The sequence below is a fragment of the Notothenia rossii genome (assembly GCF_949606895.1).
Source record: "Notothenia rossii genome assembly, chromosome: 2".
In the NCBI taxonomy this organism is placed as follows: Eukaryota; Metazoa; Chordata; class Actinopteri; order Perciformes; family Nototheniidae; genus Notothenia; species Notothenia rossii.
In genome coordinates, this window is record NC_136904.1 from 35,604,348 (window position 1) to 35,627,292 (window position 22,945).

General features: G+C 40.0%; 1 protein-coding gene across 2 annotated transcripts; it reads left to right on the plus strand.

The window, feature by feature from the left end:
• The first annotated feature begins 3 nt into the window (after positions 1-3).
• On the plus strand, positions 4-22,223 carry LOC307028846 (nuclear receptor subfamily 2 group F member 1-B-like). 2 transcript variants are annotated; one of them, XM_079664194.1, is made up of 3 exons: positions 4-11,437; positions 17,968-18,492; positions 20,326-22,223. In XM_079664194.1, exons 1-3 carry the CDS (start codon positions 11,236-11,238, stop codon positions 20,598-20,600), a joined length of 1,002 nt encoding a protein of 333 aa, XP_079520320.1. In that variant the 5' UTR covers positions 4-11,235; the 3' UTR covers positions 20,601-22,223. The 2 variants fall into 2 exon arrangements, with proteins under 2 accessions (XP_079520320.1, XP_079520319.1); XM_079664193.1 differs by lacking the exon at positions 4-11,437 and adding an exon at positions 15,677-16,820.
• Positions 22,224-22,945: the final 722 nt, after the last annotated feature.

Sequence of the window (22,945 nt, forward strand, 5' to 3'; positions counted from 1 at the left end):
AAGCAAGAAGCAACAAGAAGAATAAGTAGGAAGGAATAATTAAGAATAATGGGGAAATAATAAAGCAATGGGCAACATGTGAAAGTAAATATAATGTATATTATGGAACCTTCTTCATTAAAAACAAACTAATGGAAGATTAATGACAGTTTCATAAATCATGCATTGTTATATCTTATACAACCACAATATTTATAGATTTAAAAAACTGATTTGTATTTGGCAAGAGCAGAGGCAAAGGGTGGATATCTCATTTTGGAACAAAACTCTTCACTTTGAGTTGCACATATTGCTCAGATTTAAAAAAATAATGATGAAGTGTTTTTCGATACATTTCACTGTAATTGGCCTGTATTGTTCTTGGGTATTTTTAGGATCTGTGGAAGGTAGATGAGTGTTGACTTAGTATGTATTAATTATCCCTTTACTGTGTCATAGTGTGGAGTTTTACTATGAATGCTGGACAAGACTGTTTTTATTTTTATTTTACTTCACAGCATTTATTTATAGTCAGTGTTTTCTCTTTAAAATGTAAACAAATTAGGTCCAACTTCTAAAAGTAAATTTAACAAAGAAATTCTAGGTGTTTAGCTTACGATATTAAAAGCAATGGACTATGAGAGGAAATAGGGGTTTGGTTGTCAAACAATGAATGCCGATTCAGTAACTGAATCTGTGACATTCAGTTTCACCACTCTCACCGATTTGACACGTAGAACCGTTATAACTCCAGCCAGGAACACTCACAAAATTAGACAGAAATACAGTTTCAATTGGTCGTGGTATTCTACTCCTGGGGACGCCCCCCCCCCCCCCCCCCCCCCCCCCCGCAGCAGTAATGCATGTATTACACAGCACCAGGATAAATAACAAGCAGGGACCATTGCATATAAGACTCTCCAGGGTACTTGGATGCCGTGGGGTCAGAGCAGGTGGAGGCTGTGGGGGAGGGGGTCTTCAGTAATAGAATCAGTTACAGCAGCAAAGCTCACACGTGCGTACACACTGAGAGTGTGAAGGCATTTAAGGGGAACGCCAAGTCAGGGCACTGAGACGTGATGATTGTGATGGGCTAGCTGTCAGCAGACACAGCACAGCATGACGCACAGTGTCCGGACATAATTTGTTCATTTAAAGCATGCTGGTAATGCATGCAATGATACAAATAAATATTCAGTATGTCACTAAGCTGCACAGACTCTGTGGTTTGGCGGCCATGGTTACGGTTAAATTTAAATGTAACTACAATGGCCTCCAAATTATATTTTAGACCATGGAAAAGCTTTATAATGCATACTGCATTGTGATGTTGAACATTTTTAGCGAACCTCAGCTGACTCATAATCACTCACACTGCAGCGATTGTCTAAACAGAATTTTCTTTTTTTTGCCAAATTCCTTGGGATTCGGATTTCTGACATATCAAGTTTATATAGAGAATATTGGTTTTCTTGGCTTACTTTGTAAGTATCTAATATGTTTTGCATCAAAAATATGGACCTTTGTCCATGTCACCATTGCTATAGATGTACTCCCTATGATGTTAAAGGTGGGGGTTAAAGATGTGGTTTTACATGGTGAGTCCCTTGCCCAGTATTAGACAAGTATTAGACAAGAAGATAATACCAATCTCATGTTTGTATGGTAATATAAAGCTAGAGCCAGTGGCTGATTAGCTTAACATAACAAATGTAAATAGAGGCACATTGCTAGCCTGCCTTGTCCATGAGTTAAAGTCTTCTTTTTTTTTCAGGTTGAACAAATTAGACATAAGGTCTTAATAGACTAGCTTTGAATCTACTATAGGTGTATTTCGTTACCAGACGCAAGCTAGCTTTCCTCCCACAGTTTTTTCCGTCTGTGTACTGCTAAGCTAAGCTAAGCTAACCACCTACTGGCGGTAGCTTCATATTTACCATTCAGGAACGAGAGAGGATATTTTTATCTAATGCTCGCCAAAAATATATTTTCCTAAAATATCTGACTATTCTTTTGAGATAAAGTTCCATGATTCAGTCTCATTTTATGCTAACGCTCAAGTTTTATGAGCTCTTTTTTTGTGGAATTTATCTTCGATCCAAACTACTCGTGTGCTCTTAGTTTAGCACTTCAATTAACTAATAGTATAAGATTCAAACTATACTTTGACGATGCTTCAGCATCATAAATATTAAATAATATATAAAATGGGGGGAAAAGACAGTTGTTAGAAAATGTTGGAGATCAACAGTGGACCTACACAGAGCCATGCCAGACCAGACTGTCTGCCTGCTGTGATGTGAGAAGAGAGTATACAGATTTTTAGTAGTAAAACTTAAATACTTAAAATGGAATGATTTTTCAGGCACTGATTATTTTTTGAAACAGTTTCCAGGCAAAGATTTGGACTGATGGGAAGATTGGCTCCTAGCAGGACATACAGGACGGCAGGACATTTTGCTAAGATGTACAAACAATTGCAAAGACAGTTTCTAAGGCTGCTAAGTAACATTACCAGCTGGCCACCAGCTCCTCCTCCGTAACCCCCAACAGATGGCGCTGTCTTTGATATCTGTAACGTCCAGTGTGTCATAGTGCTGACTCCTCTGTGCATAATAGTGCCATACAAGTGCCAAAGTGACACCATAGAAGTGTTTCTGTAATGTCCTGCAGAGAACTTTGTCTTTATCAAGTTGGAGCTCAGAGCAGATCCTCCAGCTGTATGTAGCCTTTCTGTGATATCCCTCCACTTACTTTTACCATATCATACAAAAAGTGTCCCAAAAACATATTGCCTATAAAGTTTTGTATATGGGTCTAGAAAACCATATTATTTAGGGTGTAATAACTGTTAATATGTAGAACTTTTCTACTAGTGAAGGTATTGTCTACTTTAGATTAATCTCTCTTTCCATTAGTGGCAAAGCTGATAACTGTTTGTTGCTTTGGTCCAACCAAAAACAAAACTTTGCTTGAAACAAGTGGCACCAATGTTGAGCCTCCGCCTGACATTGTAAAGTAGGCTAGATGAGGTTGACTGTAGAGAAATCAGCCGGTCTTCACTGATAGCAGTCTTGCACCTGTGCCTGGATATTGAGCTCTACTCTGAGACTTCCTGATGGTGTGCCATATCAACCTGTGCAGTGTATTCAACACTTGCAAAGAAAAAGCCAACATATTCTAGGTCTGTCTAACGCGCTGGCCAGCCAACCCTGGTCAGTGACGGCGCTCGCTTGACCTTGTATTCACCTGCGGCGACAGGACTGTTTTGCCTTGTGATGAGAAAATAACTTTGGAGCATAAATGTTTTTTTACATCCTATTTGTCTCATTATTCTTTTTTGATGACCTTGCCTGGTGGTAACAGCAGGTTGACTTTTATAGCGGAATCTTTAGTGACAGAAGTATGGGCATATGAAGAGTTTACTGCCAAAATATGACATTTCTGGGCAAAAAAAGTCCTGAGCTTTATCATTCAAGAGACATTTTTAACATCAATGGAGAATTAACCTGTAAATAGTCCCATGATTTGTTTTTGTTGCGATCATTTATTTATTACGAATGGTAAAAAAAAAATGTAAATGACGGATGTTATTTTGGCAGCAAACTTTAGGCAGCATGTTGCCTTTGATTAAAGTGAAACCACGTGCTAACCATGTTAGTGACGGTTTTAGAGTGATGTGTTTGCTTATGTTGTGGGTGATATTCAATGTGTGAATTTCATTGCTCTTTGCAGGGGACCTTTGAAAAGAAAAGGGCATTGAAATAAGAAAACATCACCTATATTTTCCAAGCATCACTAAAGATTTTTAGATATGCTGTTTTATGTTCTGTATATTTCTTGAAAAAGATTACATGATTGTATGTTTATTGTAAATACATTAAATATACTATTTTTGTTTTTAAAATGACATTTTCCTTTGCCTCACAATTATGATGATTTCCTGCTGAAACTCATTGTCACTGAGAGGTGGATTTCACACCATTGAAATATCAGTTTTCATATTTAGTATGCATGAATCCCATCAATTATTCACCCATGGGACACCTACACTGTCAAACGAGCCAGAAATATTTTCACTAGATAGTGCTAACACGTCAAGATGATAAGTTGTGTTAAACAGTTCTGCAGCCAGAGTCATTGTGGCTCTCTGCGTTCACACCTGCCTTGTATAGTCCGGTTGAATCGAACCCTGGTGCGTTTAGCCGCTTGGTGTGGTTCATTTGGGTCGGTGTGAACACAATCCGAGACCTCTTAAGTGAACTAAACAACCGGACTCTGGTCCGCTAAAATAGGTGATCTCGGAGCGCTTGCTTGCGAACTCTGGAGCGGTTCATTGCTGGTGTGAACGCAGTCCGCACCAAAACATAGGAAGCGTAGTATTTACGTGTCACAAGAACGCGGACATCTTCAAAATCTTTAGCGAAAGAGTCTTTCAAGACATCCGCGGTTGTTTAGTTAAAGAGTGAAGCAGAATGAAGTGTTGAACAGTGTCGTGTAAAGTAAAAATTCTCCGTCAGCTACATAAAAGTAAGAACACCTGTCGTCGGTGAAACGCCCCTCCTTACTGCAGAACATCTCTCGTTATATGTGTTATAATGTTTTTTAACGGACGTTGTCTGATTATATATAATCATATGCGCGGGCCGCTAGTGTCTGTTGATCTCCAGATTAACAGCAGCATGAGAATAACCTGCCGAAAGTGCCGATGCTCCATGGCGGAGGCTCCGGTAGAAATTGCCGGGATTTGCGTGTTTACCCCCTTAATGTCTGACCAATGGTTGAACAGCATTTCCGTGCACATGCCTTGTGTTTAAAGTTCATAGTCCGTTTGAGTTTTGCCCGTGTGAACCGGTGTGAACACAAACTGAACTTTCTGAAAAATGAAACAATGTAACAAACTGTCGTCTGGTGCGCACCAGAAAACGGATTATTAGGCGCGAATGCACCCTGTCTTTTCAGGCACAGTGACAATTACCATGCTTATTTTAAAGCGGCAATAGACAGAAGATAATGTTAATTACAGAATGTATGGCTGTAGAGTATTGACACCATGGGCGTTTAGATTGGGGGGGATTAATATTTCTTCCAAATTTCTTGAGTTTATCCAATAGCTGTTGAGACATTGAGAAAAAGTGTGAGCCTCATGGCCATGCTAGAGAAAAAGTCAAGGTATTTCAAAAGTCATTGGGATTCATCATCTGGGGACAATGGTTGTTTGATGACTATCCAATTAATATCTTTTGAGATATTATAATTTTGACCAAAGTGGTGGACCAACCAACTTTGCCATCCCTCGAGCCATTCCATTGTGGCTAAAACCATGCAAGGCACAGAAGCATTAGCAATATTCAGTCAAATTATTATGAATATGCCTCCCTGCAGGGTTACCGGGGTGACATGGGGTGGCAACTGCCACCCTAAAAAATAGCCTTGCCACCCCAGCTGCCACCCCAGTTGGCATCTTTGTTTTGAAAGAAAAGTTGTGGCTCATCGGACATTTATGAGAGAAAATCTCTAATGTCCGAGTGCAACTGAATGCAGCACAAGACGCGAGTCTTGTAACCCCTCCCCTGGCCCTGGCGGGAGCTTGGAAATATGATTGGCGGCGATTTCATGTGAACTGGGGGACAGCGCAAAACGAGAAGCATTCGGACCCAAACAGAGGGAAGGAATGAGGTATTTGCGGTCTACAATGACAGAGAAGAGACTGTCAAGTTTGGCTGTACTCAGCATTGAATCAAAACGCACTAAAGCTGTTGATCTTAATAAGTTTGTGAGGCGTTTTGCTGAACAAAATGGTAATCGCCGCATTCAGCTGTAATAGACATGCCACTCTGCTCACGGATGACTCGATGAGCTTAAAAAACTGTTAAGATGATGACCTTGTATGAGTGTATATATATTTTTTATTTGTGGGGTTCTGCCCCCAGAAAACAGTTTTAAGTCCTGAGAAAGAAAAATAAGACGGTGTCTTGCCCAGCCAAAAAAAAGTAAACACTTTGATTTAACTAGGCCAGTAGGTAAGGGCTTTCCACTGGATAATAACTGCAGCGATGTACATGTTTTAGCTGAATACACGTTTTTTAACCCTAACTGATGCAGTTAGTTACTTCTTTAATGTTTGTTCTTTCTGATGTAAAGTCAAGGTTGTAACTGTTTGCAGTAAAGTCGTGGGGCGCTGAACTGTTCGTTTGAATCTTTTGAATGTTGATACATGATATAATTACTTGTCTTTCAAATTTGAAGGAGGGTGAGCAAGCATCTTGAAGAACATTCATCATTAACTCCTCCAAAAAATATAGTTTATTTAATAATAATACTGAATATGTGAATCATAACAGTGATTGACAGCTGATAGGAATAATATGATTGTTAATAGTATCATATTCATTCAAACAAACATCGATGAGACAGTTAATTAACGTACTTATTGCAGCAGTCTTCATAGATTTGGTACCCCTGCTGGTCTAAAAGTGAAACAAACTCATTCAGTTATTGTTCAGTTAAAATTCATTAAATGACACCTTATATATCGTGACACGAAAAAGTAGTTCAACCAAACAATCTATTAAGGAAACCTAAGAGCAAATGTACATCTGCATACCATGACATGAGGGTCACTCATTGTGCAATAATGATTTGGAGAAAATAAGAAATTCCATTTAAAAATGTTCAACCGTTTTTCGATGCAATGTGATTCGCTTTCCTGTATACCATGCCTGTGATAAAGGGCTGTTTTCACTGGGCGAATGCTTGGTTAATTAGGGCGAAAGGTTATTTCTTCCCCGTCTAAACGCACTGACAGAAGAAGATAAATCCTGACATCAGTTTAATTGAAATGTGCTTGTGCTTTGCCATGATCAAATTCCCTGTCATCCAAGCCCTGTGGTTATCCACAGGCTTCCCTGCCGCGCTTTACGGCAGCCAGTGGGGATAATAACCGGGGTTATGGATTGACCGGTGGATCACCTTGTACCGCTGCTTTGAGGGAGCCATGGTCGGGGCCAGGGCTCAGCGTTGCTTATATGCGAGAGCCGGGGCTGAGAGCTCTCCTGTTTCTCGAGTGCAGACGGGGTCTTGCAGGGGCCACGGTGCAGTGAAATGGAAAGCATGCCATTCCCTGTTCCGCTTGATGCCGAGTGACTGTGAGAGGTTGTGTCATGTTCCTTGGCTATTGACTCAATGACTTAGGACTTCACGTCGAAAGCCTGAACCCGTGCGGGCTCTCTGCATGCTGACAGAGAAATGTGTCTTCCACTTGTCTTCACATTGACCTGAGGACACTGCTGAACTGACGTGTCCGCATCCCCAAAGTCTCACCTCCTGGACCCAGGAGTAACCTTTTCACGACCTTGGCTGTATTTCATGGTCTGTTAGTCGTGGCTCTGGCCTGCTATCTAAACAATTCTCTCATCTTGTTTGTTTTTTTCTGATATACTGTAGCTATGGATTACCTGTCTGTGACAGTCAACCCATTCAGCTTCCACTACACGGATGACATGGCTTACGATCCAGCCTTACGTGCCGCATATCATTCACTGTCACAGTGGGTTCAAGAGTCAAGGCACAGAGTAAGCACAGGCCATTAGCTGATCCTGAAATGACAACTCAAAGAGCCAAACAGTCATGGCTGCCTCCGCCTTCAGGTTCATCCAAAAGACAAAATCACCATATGCCCTTCGTTTGTTGGACAAATGAGGATATCTGGACTCCTCTTGCTGCAAATAAATTACTATCTATTCCTCTTTACATTGTATGCAAAAGGGTTATTCTGCATATTTGACTAATGGATGTCTTGTGACATGGCTCCGACAGCTGACCTGATTTATTGCAAGGTTCCCTGCATTTTTTAAAAGAAACAATCTGACTCAGTGATAACAGCCCAATTATGGCTTCCATGCAGAAAAGGTCCATATATACAAGATGTGAAATGCAAATCCAGCTGCTAGCTGTCCTTGCTCTCTTCTAATCTAATAATGTGATCCATCATTTCAGCAGCAACGGATCTGCACCACAGGCAGTGAAAATAATCCCTCAGAGGATTAGTATGAAGATGTTTGCATATCTACATATACAGTCCTGAGAGGCTCTATTGGGAGAAATAAATACCGAAATGTTTTATAGTTTGTAATTCCTTTGCATTTTCTTGGAAAAATACTTTGCTGATTACATATTTCCAGAGTTATTGATTGTCAGTAACCTTCCAAACATGCATTTGACATCCATTACTAGTATAGATGCCTAGGGAAGTAAGACACCATCTTTGAGGCAGGGAGGAAACCTATAAAACTCTGTTTCCTGTTAGCATTCGTGGCGCTGTTGGTTGAGGGATGGTCCTGTTGCAGAATCATCCATTACCCTGATGAGCGCGTGGCCCCTGAGCTACGACAGCACAGCCACAGGATGAGCGAGACAGGCGACTGCCACTATTTTTTCTACTAAAGCATTCATCACACTAATTACCCATGGTGCCAAGCCGCTCCTGTCGCCCACTGAAGCTCTGGCTGCTCGTTTGGAGCCGAGGTGAGAAAGGGAAAACCTCAGATGAGTCCAAACACGAGGCTGTCCTCTTTTTCCCCGGCTCTCCTGCACTTAATTAACTCCAGTAACTTGACAAATTGGAATGATGAATCTGGCCTCTATGAATAGATACAAATACATGATCAATCAAAAACGTCGGGCAGTGAGCGCAGTCTGAGGAAGTGTGCTGCTGTGAAGGACAAAAGAAGTGTATTTGCCTTTGAATGACATTTGGTCCTGTAGTGAAAAAGTGAGAGGGATTGTTTGTGTCTGTTGTGTTGGTTGCAAAATCTCACCATTTCATCCTTTAAGTGCCAAAGTAAGACCGTTATATTCCATGCACATTGCCAGTTTAAAGGAGTATGCAACATAACTCTCATCCTCTTGGAAAACTATATATTTCCCAAGATAGATGCAAGGGGACAGACTCTTTGACTTGCAGTCCTTTATGCCACCTGATCTTGAGAAGCACAGAGAAAAACGTGTGTTTTCATGTCGTTCAGACAATCCCCCAACTGCCTGTGTCTCTCCTGGCCTTATCACAGCCGTCTGAACAAATGTACTGTAGCATCCAGTACATCAAAACCTTCCAGCATCACCTCACATACCAACAGAGCAGGGACAAGGATACCCCAAATCCTAGTTGATTTTACTGTTGCTCCCCAACCAGGCCAAGACACTCGGGTAAATAGAACGTAGAAATTGTTGGTACACTCACATGAATCCTTAGATGCATGGGTCATATTGTATTATGTTATTTTACTTTATAAATGTTTTTTTATTCATCACATTTTCATTCTTGTTTCAGCCTGTCTGGTTGTTTACTTGGATACTTAGCAAGGTAAGCTAAACTATGCCAAGCTACGTTAAGCTACTAAACTACTTGGTTATGGCAAAAATTCATCCTTCATAAAAACTTTTTTTGTGGGTTTTTAATTTTATTATAATTACTGATGCTGCTTCTTTGAAAGGAAACAACAGTCCAAAATCTACACCGCTATGTGTGTTAATCCAGATAATGAGTTATGGTCTAAGTGAGGTCAAAGGTTAAATAGGGCTTTGTTCAATTCTTAATGAAGGATCCGTGCACTCTGCCAGGATGACTCTACTTACATCTAGGAAGGCTGTCAGTGTGGGTTATCATTGGACACTGACCTGTAGCACAATGTGCGTCTCAGGCATGTAATCCTCCACATGGTGAACGGTGGTGCGAGTCAGAGATCGGCAGTCTGGGGTTAATGAACGGTGAAAGTTGGTGCGATGGTCACAGGTGAAGCAGTAGATGAGATGTGCCAGTCTAACTGACAATTTATTATAGGAATCAGCTTTGATAAGCCTAAGAGATCATATCCTTGTGTCGCCTAAATAAGGACTTTTTATGACATTTTATGACATACTACATTCTACAATCACTAAAACTGGCTACTGTCTCCTCCATCCTCCAAAAACCTGGAGAAAAGGGTAATATCCGACCCATCTCAAATCTCCCTTTTCTGTAAAAATACTGGAACACGTAGTCTCCATCCAACTGAAAACCCACCTCAACTCCTATAACTTGTACTGTATGTGCCATTCCAATTCAACTTCCGTTCACAACACAGCATCAAAACAGCCAATCTCGAAACCTCCATCAACATCATAGATACTGCCCTATCCTGACTTATACTGGCCAAAGTTCTTCAACATCAACATCTGCATCTCCTTCCCCGCTACCCTGTCCCAAGGTGTCCCCCAAGGTACAGTGCTTGGGCCTCTCCTCTTTATCCTGTACCTTCTCCCCCTCAGTAACATCATATGCAACCATGGCCTCCACTTCCACTGCTACGCCGTCAAAGTCCAGCTATTTTTCGACATACTGTGTAATTTCTTGCAAATGTTTGCCATACTACTCGATTTAGCTTTCCACATACTATACTGTGAAGTTTTTTTCTGTGATTTTTTTCGACATAATATACCAGTGTTTTTTATATTTACTTTACTATGTTGTTCTTTTTGAAATGTCAACACACTGTACTATGAAGGTATTTTAAATATTCAACATACTTTATTATATCATTGCTATTGCCTTTTTTCGACATACTATACTTGAACGTTTTTATCAGAAAATGTCGACTGTCGTTTTTTTTGTGCATATTTTCAACATACATACTATGATGACATTTTGTATATTTTTGAAATAGTATACTGTGTAATTTCTTCTGAAATGTATTCCATACTATGTTGTTTTTTCTGAACATTGTGACTTACGATGATGTCTTATGTCTTTATGCATATTCTTTACATACTATAATATGTCATTTTTTAGCATTTTTTCAACAATAAAATTCTACCACTAAAGCAAATACACCACAGAAGAATACCTTTGAAACAGTCAAATTCATTTATTACAAGAACAACAAAATATACAAATAATAATCCTAGGTTGAAAGGCAGAAACACCAGCAGCCCCAGCACCAGAGACTTCTCTCCTCTGCTGTTGGCACTGGAACTTTTAAAGAGCAACTTCCAGGTTAAAGACACCTGTGAATAAATGTGTAGGAAAATGATGAATACACTAGATTTTCAAAAGAATATACAGAAATATACACTACAGTGACATCGGGCGTCGTTTTTGTAAGAAATGTTCACTTCCGCATTAAAAAGCCTCGGCACGTGACCTCCCGCGTGGGACGTAACACGGGGGACACAAGGGGGAGAGCGGCCGGTGTAACGTATTAATAAACATGGATCCCAATGCTAGTTTCGACACAGGAGACACAGAAGAAGTTGAACATGAATATTCGAATGCATATGACGGACCACAACCTTATAATTATGAGCCTGCTAGGCGTCCAAGAGACCAGGAGCAGCCAAGGATTAGAAGAAATAACGGCCATCGGAGAGAAATTGAGCTGTGGTGTGAGGAGAACCAGTGGAGAACTGGGCAGCTATCTTGGTGAGTGACCGGCGTTAGCTACAGAATGTTAGCTAACGTCACATCACAACATTGTAAAGTTAGCTATCATATATCAGGCTATAACTAAAGTAGCATTGATAATATAGTAACGTTACTGGCAGGACTGTTGATACTGATCCATAACAGAAACTAATGCGCAAGTATCAGCCGTATCTCGCGTTACCTAATGCAACTCCACACTACGGTGCTGTGTACCGGAGGAGAGACGCGAGATACGGCTGATCCTTGACGATCTGGCGGAGAAAGGTTGTGGAGCCTCCGTTGATATGCCGTTGTAAATGGCTTGATGGAAAGCAGGTGTGTAGTCGGGGAGGGTGCACAGCTGATTGCAGCAGGTGAGTGGAGGTTGAGCCGGGAGCCAGGAGCCAGGAGTGACAGCCACCACGCACACACAAACAACACAGACAGGGGGAAACACAAAGGAGACGGCTGGAGCAGTACAGCCACCACAGCGTTACCTAATGAAACTCCACACTTTGTCTTACGGTGCCGTGTACCGGAGGGGAGAGAGAGAGAGCAGCGAAGGGGGGGGGGGAGAGAGAAGTAATACGGTTTCCTGATAAAGCTGTGGAGAGTAGGCTATGTGCTGCAGGGAGGTGGATGCACAACGCACCCAGGAACGAACGCTAGCTCCGGTCCTTTTTTACTGTGGACTCGATGTCCTGACAGGCTGGTATTTGTGCAACCTGCACAAACACAATACTGCACCATGATTACAAATGGTGAAATACAATGTAAAACTACCGAAAAATACCAGCTCCTTAAAACACAACCGCTCTACTCAACGTAACTCTACTATACCCGTGGTCAGAGAGCGGAGATGTGTCCCCTGTGTGATGTAATATGACGCGTTTGACGTATGACCTTAAAAAAAAGCAGTTTTTAAGAGCAGAGCTCAAAATTGCTCCTTTCCCTCTGAATTCCTGCCCTTATGTCTCGTAAAACATATCAAATCCTGCATTCACTTTTTTAATTGTAACTTTCAAGCAAGTTTAAGCATAAATGTAGAAAAAATAAAAACCTGCAAGATGCTCTTTAAGCACTTCATTTTCCATGTGTCCATCGTGCATCTCCTTGCAGCAATGCAGGACACAATTGACACAATTGAGTTGTACTGATAAACATTTTTCATTAATTTAACAATAGTTGTTTAATTAAGTTGAACTTACTATTTTGTATTAATTTATAATAGTTTTAATTGTTTTTATTGGGTAAAACTTTACAAGTTAATAATAACTATTGAATTGAGTTATACTTATCATTTCTATGTAATTCCTTTAGAATTTTTTTTAAAATACGTTATTCTCTTGCTTATTTTCGACATACTGTACTATGTGTTTTTATCTGAAACGTTCGACATGACGTTTTTTATTATAGTTTTCGACATACTGTACTGTGTTGTTTTGCATAATTTGAACATACCAACATACATACATATGTTGTGTTTAAAAAAAAGATATATAAATACTATACTATGTCGTTTTTTGGCATATTTTTGACATTAACACGATGTAGTCTTTTCTGAAAAAATCTATTCACTATACTGTAATTTCTTTGCATTTTTTCCACATACTATACTATGTGTTTTGTTCTGAAAATGTCCACGTAGTCTGTCATTTATTCGCATTTTTACAACATATTAACTATGTATTCTTCCCAGAAATTATGCTCTTTCTCCTAAAAAAATGTTATTCACAGACTACAAAACCGACAAAAAGTTCTCAGTTTGGTATAAAAATGGCCTGCTATTTGATTATTATTTAATAATAGTTATTTAATTGAGTTTAAATAACCATTTTCCATTAAGTTACCACTAGTTATTAATTTAAGTTCTGACTTTTCGGATATTTTCGACATACTCTTTGCTGCCATTTTCTCTCATGTAATAATTATAAAAATTATTATTATTATAATTATTATTATAACAGATAAATAAAAAAGTAAACAATACTACAATGAGTTTTTCATGGCATTCATGTGATGTGTATTTTGAGACAACTGTGAGGACTTTTTGGGATCAAGGACCCCCAACAACATACAACACAGTGTATTCACAGATAAACTCACAAACACCACATTCAAAAACCATTACAGACATAAAAAGTTGCTGATGTATCATTATCCCAAACTATAATGTTGTGTTTGTTTTACGTTGTCGGGGCCAACAGGTCAGGGCGTGACATTCCTGGATGTGAACGCTCACTGACTCTTTGACAAACACCAGTAGGACATTGCAGAAGGATGTGAGAGAGAAGCTACAGTGTACTTTTAGATCACAAACACTAATCTCATTAGCATAATGAGCTTACACTACACATATTGACTCTGCCAAGAGTGCTACTGCGTTTCCTAGAAGACAATAATCTATCTCAACACAATTCTAAAATATTCAATAATATTTTACCTCTGATGTATTTTTTCACTGAAGTATAGCTAATTTTAGATTACAAAAGTACATTTTCAGGAAAGGGACATCACTTTTTGACCATCCTTATGTGTATGGGTCTTCATTTGGCATCTTCAAGCACATACTGTCATTATTGTTTCACCACTGTATACACTTGGTGGGTTTAACAGATACTGATATGGTGCCATTGGTTGGTTAGAGGGGGTAATGAGTTTAGAAAAGAGCTGTATATGTACAATATTTGTTTGTCTGGCAGCTAGTCAGCCACTGTCTCCTACTGTGCCATAAACAGTTATATCCTGGTGGCTTTGCACACACAGCAGGCCTCTCCTGGCCATACTCTCTCTCAATTCATCTCCAATTGGCTAGCTTTCAGCTCCCCACATGTGATAAGTCTTAAAGGGCACCGGTTCACCAAAAACAAGAGGGGATTTATCATCTCTAAACTCCTAAATCTGTGATTAATGGTAACTGGACTTGTCGCTACATAGGGGAGAGTTCAGGGAATTAAACGTGGAGGAATGCATCATCCGTATCCAGCGTTGTAAACACTTTAGCCTTGACCTTCCACTGTTGATTGGTCTTGGAAGTCAGCCGTGTGTGTTGTTAACAGGCGGAGCAGAGCTTTTTTTGTGTGTGGGCAGTCACTGGATGACTGCAAAGCTGGCCGTCTGGAAGAACGTGCCACACACTCTGCCTCGGGACTCATGGAGCATGAGTCAACGCGGAAAGGGCCGTGCAGACATTTTCACATGGCGATGACTTGCTTCCAAAAGGCCTACATGAACATCAAGATGATATAATCTCTTAATAGAACACACAATTGACAGGAATCATCCTTGGCAACCCTGGTAAAGAAACACATCAGGAGCTAAAAGTAGTGAGACACAGATGGCAAAACAACACTCTCCAAATGACATGCAAAAAAGTTGTGAATGCCTATGTTCAACCATGCATACATGCATGCATGGGCTTCATCTTTAAATGTAGGCAGATGGGTTAAAATGTCTTTGTTTAAGAACTTGATATTGATTGAATCATACTACTATTTAGATTTAACATTGAGGCATGGCAAAGAAAAACACTTGTTAGTCTTATGTTAGTCTTTGTGTTTGACTCCAATGTCTTTTATTGTTATCAAACTATTTTGAAGTGCAATTCCAGGCAAAACAATAACCAAACGTTTTTATTAGATGTTTTATTAAGATGTTAAATGTTTTTTCTTTTTCTTCTTCTTGTTTTCCCTTTATTTGAAAGAGAGACACCCATCTCACTGCAGGGAATCCTTGTCAAACTCAAGTAACTATTTAAAATTAATAAAAACATGTATGTCGTAAACGTTTAGATAACATGCCTATACTGAAAACAGCCTTACAATAACAGATGTAGTCACCTTAATTATCAGACCTAAAAACAAATATATATTTATCCTCTTCCAACTGATACTATACAAAATCAAGTATCTCCTCAAGCTATAAATCAAGTGCGTCATAAGGTGATTTCCTGTGTAATTTACTGATGACACTAGGTGGCATCAAATTACTGCATTTGGGATCTGCTGCACTCCTCATGTGAGACTAATGAAGTGTGAGTTTAAGTATGTCCTCTCATTATATTTCAGTGTGACAGACAATGGTCTGTCAATATCACTGCAAATATAGAAGCAAATCATGTGAAGCACACACTCCTACCAGAACAGCTCAGGGGAAGCTAAGACCTCACTCTACACTCGCCAATGTTTATCAACAGAAATCCAACCGGAGCCCCACACTGCTGATCCCAGACCAGCTTCTCCTCGCGTTATAGCCCCACCCCAAACAGAGGCGTCACCGAGACGTGAGGACGCAGCACTCTCCTCCTCCGTCCCGGAGCAAAGCATCATCAAAATCCTCATCCATCAGCTCCTCTCTGTCTCTCCCCTCCGCTGTCTTTTTAATGTAACTTCTGACTGATTGGGAGAGCACGGAGCGTCTGGAAAGCCTGGACTCCATCTCTGGTGAAGGATCTGCTCGCACGGTGTTCTGTTCAAAGTGGACACACAGGACCGAACAAGGATCAGACAGATTGTATATTCTTTTTGGGATAACATTGCTTTACTCGATGGATTTTGGCTCAGTGTTTTTCGTCTTTACTGTATGTGTTAATCTCTGTGGATGTTATAGTGTCTCATCTCGGTCTGAATGAAGCTTTCTTTTTGGATTTTCAACAGACCGACACTGTTTCTGGGTGACTGAAGATTTTTAAAGGCTACTTGTAAAGTCGCGCGCTTTAATTTTATCACCGTTATTCTATGAGCTTTTTTCATATTATTCAATTGTAACTTGTACTTTATTTTGTCAGACAATGCTGCAGTGTTCCTGAAGGTGCGTTAGTAATTAACGAGACTAAATAGTGCGGTTCAATTGTCGCTGAGAAAATAGGAAAGTTGGGCGCTCAAAGTTTCAGAGACTATCGACATGGCTATGGTGGCGTGGAGAAACACCGAGGGCGTCAGGGACTCTCAGGGGACCCTCTCCTCCCCGGTGTCCCAGGTTGCTCCTCTGTCTCTGCCCGGGGAGCTTTCGGGACACATGAACCCGGCGTCTTCTCTGGAAATACCCCAGGCAGCAGCAGCACACCAGGGCGCACCGCTGCCCAATCCGTCCAGCACCACTACTACCACTACCACCAACAACAACAACAACAACACATCCTCTTCCTCTTCTTCCTCCTCGTCCATGGACAAACAGCAGAACCAGCAGATCGAATGCATCGTGTGTGGGGATAAATCCAGCGGGAAGCACTACGGACAGTTCACATGTGAAGGATGTAAGAGCTTCTTTAAACGCAGCGTCAGGAGGAACCTGTCATACACCTGCAGGGCCAACAGAAACTGTCCCGTGGACCAGCACCACCGTAACCAGTGCCAGTACTGTCGCCTCAAGAAATGCCTCAAAGTCGGCATGAGGAGGGAAGGTACGGCTGGCGTCCTCTTTATGTTGTTGTTGTCTAATCGTATTATCCAGCAGTAAACGGTCCTGGACACTATTATGGTTCAATAAATGTTCACAACGTATCGAATTAATTTTGTATGCGTTATTAATGTTATGTTCTGCATGATAAATATAGTACCTTTGTACATAGCCTGATTTATTCCTGGACACAGCCGTTTGCCTTTGTCTAAACTCAGTGATTTTTTACAAATATGTTTCCGACCACTCCCATTGTATATCAGCATATTTATCGTAGATATTCTTTACGTTACATAGCCTAGCACACTGTCCAGCCCGTGATATCAGAGAATGTCACAGCTAGCTGCGTGTTTATTATTGTGCTACTCGCCCGCTCTATGTCCGTCCAACATGGCCATTGTGTGACCCAAGCAGCGCGAGGCTGCTTTAATGTCGCATGTTTAAATTCTACACACATTTTACTACGTTTTGCTTGATTGTCTAGGTATTTGTGTTAGCACTAGAGTGCTTGATATTGTTGGCAGATTATGTAGCATATTGATATGCATGTGACTGTGTGTGTGACTGTGTGTGTGTGTGTGTGTGTGTGTGTGTGTGTGTGTGTGTGTGTGTGTGTGTGTGTGTGTGTGTGTGTGTGTGTGTGTGTGTGTGTGTGTGTGTGTGCACATTTAAAAGTTAGAATAACTTGAACATTTGAATAAAAGTCGAATATAGTTTTCAGCACCAAAAATTACAGGGGGGGGGGAATACACAGTTAGTGAAGGCTACAGTGAAAATAAATAGGCTACAACCAAAGTTACTTGCCAGAAACTAGCAAATATTAGTGGGCATGACTCCAAGTAGGCTATATATAACCGTTTTGGCTTTGAAGACAAATAATAAAAGGTTTTTTCAGGACCGAGCTGAATTGTTTTCAGGAATTGTCTAAAACACGTATTCACGTCTATTTGTTAAGAGCTAGTCCACGATAGCCTGTTGACCGTAGAAATGAACTCTCATAGCTAAGAAGCTAGTATCATTTCTGTGTCTACATTTTGACATCTCGGTTGCTTAAAAAAAATATCTATCGTTAACTGTTTCTTTTTAAATGTATTCTTTCTCGTTTTTATCGCATTTAGCTTGATTTGACATTTCTGCTTTTTTTTTTGCAGCTGTGCAGAGAGGCAGACTGCCCACCCAGTCTTACCACGGCCAGTTTGCTCTGACAAACGGAGACCCTCTGCAGTGTCACTCCTATTTATCGGGATACATCTCTCTCCTGCTGCGGGCCGAGCCCTACCCGACCTCCAGGTTCGGCTCTCAGTGCCTGCAGAGCAACAACATCATGGGCATCGAGAACATCTGTGAGCTGGCGGCTAGGATGCTCTTCAGCGCCGTGGAGTGGGCCCGCAACATCCCTTTCTTCCCGGACCTGCAGGTGACGGACCAGGTCGCTTTGCTCCGCCTGACATGGAGCGAACTGTTCGTGCTGAACGCCGCCCAGTGCTCCATGCCCGTCCACGTCGCCCCGCTGCTGGCCGCCGCAGGGCTCCACGCCTCTCCGATGTCTGCGGACCGGGTGGTTGCCTTCATGGACCACATCCGAGTCTTCCAGGAGCAGGTGGAGAAGCTCAAGGTGCTGCACGTGGACTCAGCAGAGTACAGCTGCATCAAGGCCATCGTGCTGTTCACAACAGGTAAACACAAATTTATCTGAACACAACCATTCAAAGATGCAAAGCTTCCATCTGGAAAGTGTAGGCATAGCAGTGTTAGTAACAGATACATATCCTGTCAAACAACTACCAGTATGAACACAAAAATGATGTTCGAGTTAATATAAGTAATATAGTTGGCTACAGCATGCACTAAATTAAAATTAAAGATGGTTGGATAGTGACTATTTGGCCTTAAATACCAGCAACTATGTATAACTGTATGCAATGGGACACAATAGCTGATAAAAACAACACATAATTTCTTAAATAATATTTTCATAAAAATGTAATAAAGGCAAAAAGATACAGGAAAGAGAAAACAATCTTGTTTCCTATTAATATTCTTGTCAACATAACACATATATATTTACCTCTTATTGACCTTGCAAAATGAACTATGAGCTCACAGTCTTTCTGTATTATGAAGGCAAGGCAAGGCAAGTTTTATTATATAGCACCTTTCAACACAATGCAATTCAAAGTGCTTTACATAGTAAATAGTCCAGCAGAAACACATTTTAAACTGGCATTTAATAACAGTTATTAAAAAGCATTAAGTGGGTTTACAAACTGCATTAAATCTTGCAGCCTCGAAAAATATAAAACACTCATTATACAGAAGCCTATGCATTTGAATAAAAACATGGCTGAAAATTCATTTTTCATAGCTTTTAGTATTTTTGATAGAAGATGTATCAGTAAAGTTATTTTTCAAATATACTGTTTTGACCAGTTTTGATATTTGATCATGTATTTGTGGGCTTTATATTTTTGCATACAATTATTTAAGAAGTAATGCATTAAAACATTTAAATATATATATATATTAAAATCAAATGAATGCCATTGTTTAAAACACAAATTACTCAATTAGAAGCGCACAAAGATGTATTTATTTTTGCTATATCTTTACATTGTTACACTGGAGAAACAGATTATTTTCTGAAACAAGAGAAACTGGTTGGCACAGCAAAAGGCGTAATATATATTTCATAGCCTTTTAATAACAGATGTTTGATGGCTGGATTGTGAGCAGCATCAAAAGGGTGAGTTGCCACTGACAAAAAAATACAGAAAGGTCTCCTGTGTGTGTACTGGGTCTATTTTAGGCCCCATGAGCACATCTGAACAACACGTGTATTCAAACTGGGACATAGAAACCATTCTTTAACCCTGGCTGCTGTCATCCGGCCTGCAGCGATACAGTACAAACAGAGGCTTCTGCTGAGTGTAGAACACACACACACACACACTCAGTCTGTAAAGGTCTTATACGGTTACAATCATACTGTTACCTTATCTCTTGATCTGAACATCGTTTTCTAGATTTAATGGGAGCGAAATGACGGGAAGTACATGAGAATTTATTTTCTTCAAGCTATTGTGTTTTTAAAAATGCAATTTTATAGATCTCACTAATTTGCATATGAACCTGCTTCACTTTTCTGTTACTATCTCACACAGACTTACTCAGATATACCTTTGAAAAAGAACACAAATGCTCCGTAGTCTGCAATTGTGATGAAGTAAATAATAATAACTTACAAGAGCAAAACCGATATTGTTTTTAGTTTCTATAGATTCTTTTTTTGCCTTATTGTAACGCTACATAAAAACATGTATGTGTTCTATCACCCCTATTTTGCTCTATGTTGTAGTCACTCTTTATTTGTATAGTAAGGGAGGTACCTGCAGCATGAAACCATTCCTCACCACGCTTGTGATCATTTCGACGCCTGGTTCAACCTCTGGTCTTGACCTCTTCTTCTCCTTCCTGTTTTTTTGTCCCACTTTCCTTCTCTCCGTCTGTAGATGCTTGTGGTCTGTCGGACGTGGGGCATGTGGAGGGTCTACAGGAGAAATCCCAGTGTGCTTTAGAGGAGTACGTGAGGAGCCAGTACCCCAACCAGCCTAGCAGGTTTGGGAAGCTACTGCTTCGCTTGCCGTCCCTCCGCACCGTCTCTTCTTCTGTCATAGAGCAGCTTTTCTTCGTGCGACTGGTGGGGAAAACACCCATAGAAACTCTGATAAGGGACATGCTGCTGACTGGGAGCAGCTTCAACTGGCCTTACATGCCTATTCAATAGAAGGAACTGGCCACAGTGCTGCTTCTAAGGTCAGAAAAATGTCCCACACCTCAAATCAAGTCATTTCAGTACGCCGTAAAATCTCTGTTGCTTCAGAACAAGGAAAAAACACTGCCAGTGCTATGAGATAATTATAGACATTTCCAATGTAAAAATAAGATCTCAATTTATGATATTCTCACACCACCTGCAATACCAGAGGAGTTATCCGCCTTACGCTGCATTGTGTCCCCATGTTTCTAGAAAAATGTTCCTGAAATAAATTCACCCACCTTACCGACGTTTTGCCCACTGGCAGATTTTTTTGTACTTGTTCGGGAAAAACTATATTTGACGAAATGAAATGACTGCTAATGACGGACTTTTTTTCTTTTGCTGTGTGGTGACATCTCACCGTCTTTGGTTTTTGGGATAACAATCAATATTTATTGGACCCTGTGTGTATATTTATCGTGCTTATAAATTATGTTTTGGTTCCTTTTTTAAATGTTTTCCGTATTTTTTTGCCCCGGCAAGTGAGAAAACTGCAGGGATTGTCTCGTCTGTTGTGTGTTTATTGTTTTTTGTTTCATACCTTCCAGACATGGCACTTTTAAAATAAAGGAACATTTTTAGAAAGATTTAACGCAGGTGTTTGGAACCCAACATCATCTGACTTTAACCTATTGGCTCAATTGTGTACAGACCGAATAGTGAGATTAATGCTCCGTTTGCATTATGGACATAGGCAGAATGGAAAGGACAAGAGCAAAACAATATATTTGGATAATGCACTTCCCACGATCAGTGTTAGGTTGCTCCAAGTAATGCATTACTCCTTTCATATGTAATATCATTACGTCCTCACATTAGTATTTCCATTAAAAAAAATCCACATTACTTAATATCTGCGGTTTTTTTACCTTTGAAAATCAATATTTTTAAGTTCTCCTTTGACAACGTCACATTTCTCATCAAAGTAGTAAATAGTGACACTCATAGAAATAGAACTCTTCTGTTATTTCTCACAAAGATGATGACATGTGGCAAAATAGATAAAGGGAAGGAATATTAGATAGCTGTACAATATTCATTTTTTTCTTATTTAGCGGAGTTAAAGGGGGTTATAATCCTATTCTTTTGACTGGTAACTTGTTACAGGGAAAGTCATGTTATTACTATAATGGATTAATGATTAATGCATTACAAAACCTTCATTTATTTCTTTTACACTGACTGTCTCCAAGAGATTTTAAAAGCACTGGGCCCAATGTATTCTGTAACTACAGTCTCCTATTGAACACTACACAGACTTCCAGTGCAAGTACAAATTGTATTTCAATATAATTTTCATGCATTTATGAGCCCAGGCCGCTTAAATGGCACAATAGACCACTGCAGGGTATTGCTGAACTGAAAGAGTGTGTGTGCGTGTGCGTGTGTGTGTGTGTGTGTGTGTGTGTTTGTGTGTGTGTGTGTGTGTGTGTGTGTGTGTGTGTGTGTGTGTGTGTGTGTGTGTGTGTGTGTGTGTGTGTGTGTGTGTGTGTGTGTGTGTGTGTGTGTGTGTGTGTGTGTGTGTGTGTGTGTGTGTGTGTGTGTGTATTTGTGTTTACTTCTTTTTGACAACCACTCTGATGTACTGTGAAAGCATATTGGTTAACATATTGGTACCATATTAAATTATAACTCAAGATTTATAAATAAAGTGTATTTGGTTTATTTTGACATTTTAATTCTATGTTGTTTATGTCTGCCGCCACTTTAAAGAGAGGACAAAATATGTGTATAACCTGTGAGTGTGTTAGCATGTACACAAGGTTGTGTACTGGAATTGGTAACACATGAATGCTGAACTTAGTTCCTGACAATATTGTCACTAATTAGACATTTGATATCAATGACAAGCCTCATTTGGACACCAACATAGATTTAACTACATGCCTTATTTGAAAAACTCTGCAGGAAACATTTAGCTTTTCTCCAGCATTTATGCATGGGTTTCATCCTGCATCTGAAACATATTTAAAATGCAGACAAAACGCACATCATGCAAACTATTAATCCCTGAGATGTATCATTTAGGTCAAAAGCAGATGCTTATCAGACAAAGTTCATTATTCGCACATTAATCACTATTTAAAATATCTTTATCATAATGAAACAACCATCGAAACACACACAAAATAATATTTGTATTTAGGGAGTCATTTGGAAAAAGACAAACAGTGATTCAACTATTAGCGTAGTACTTTCAGTTAATACTACTTGTAATAGCTTGATGCTAACTTAACACATCTTAACAAACGTGCTTCTTGTGATTAGTGATTGTATTAATTCACAAAGGTGGTTAAAATCTGCATCAGACA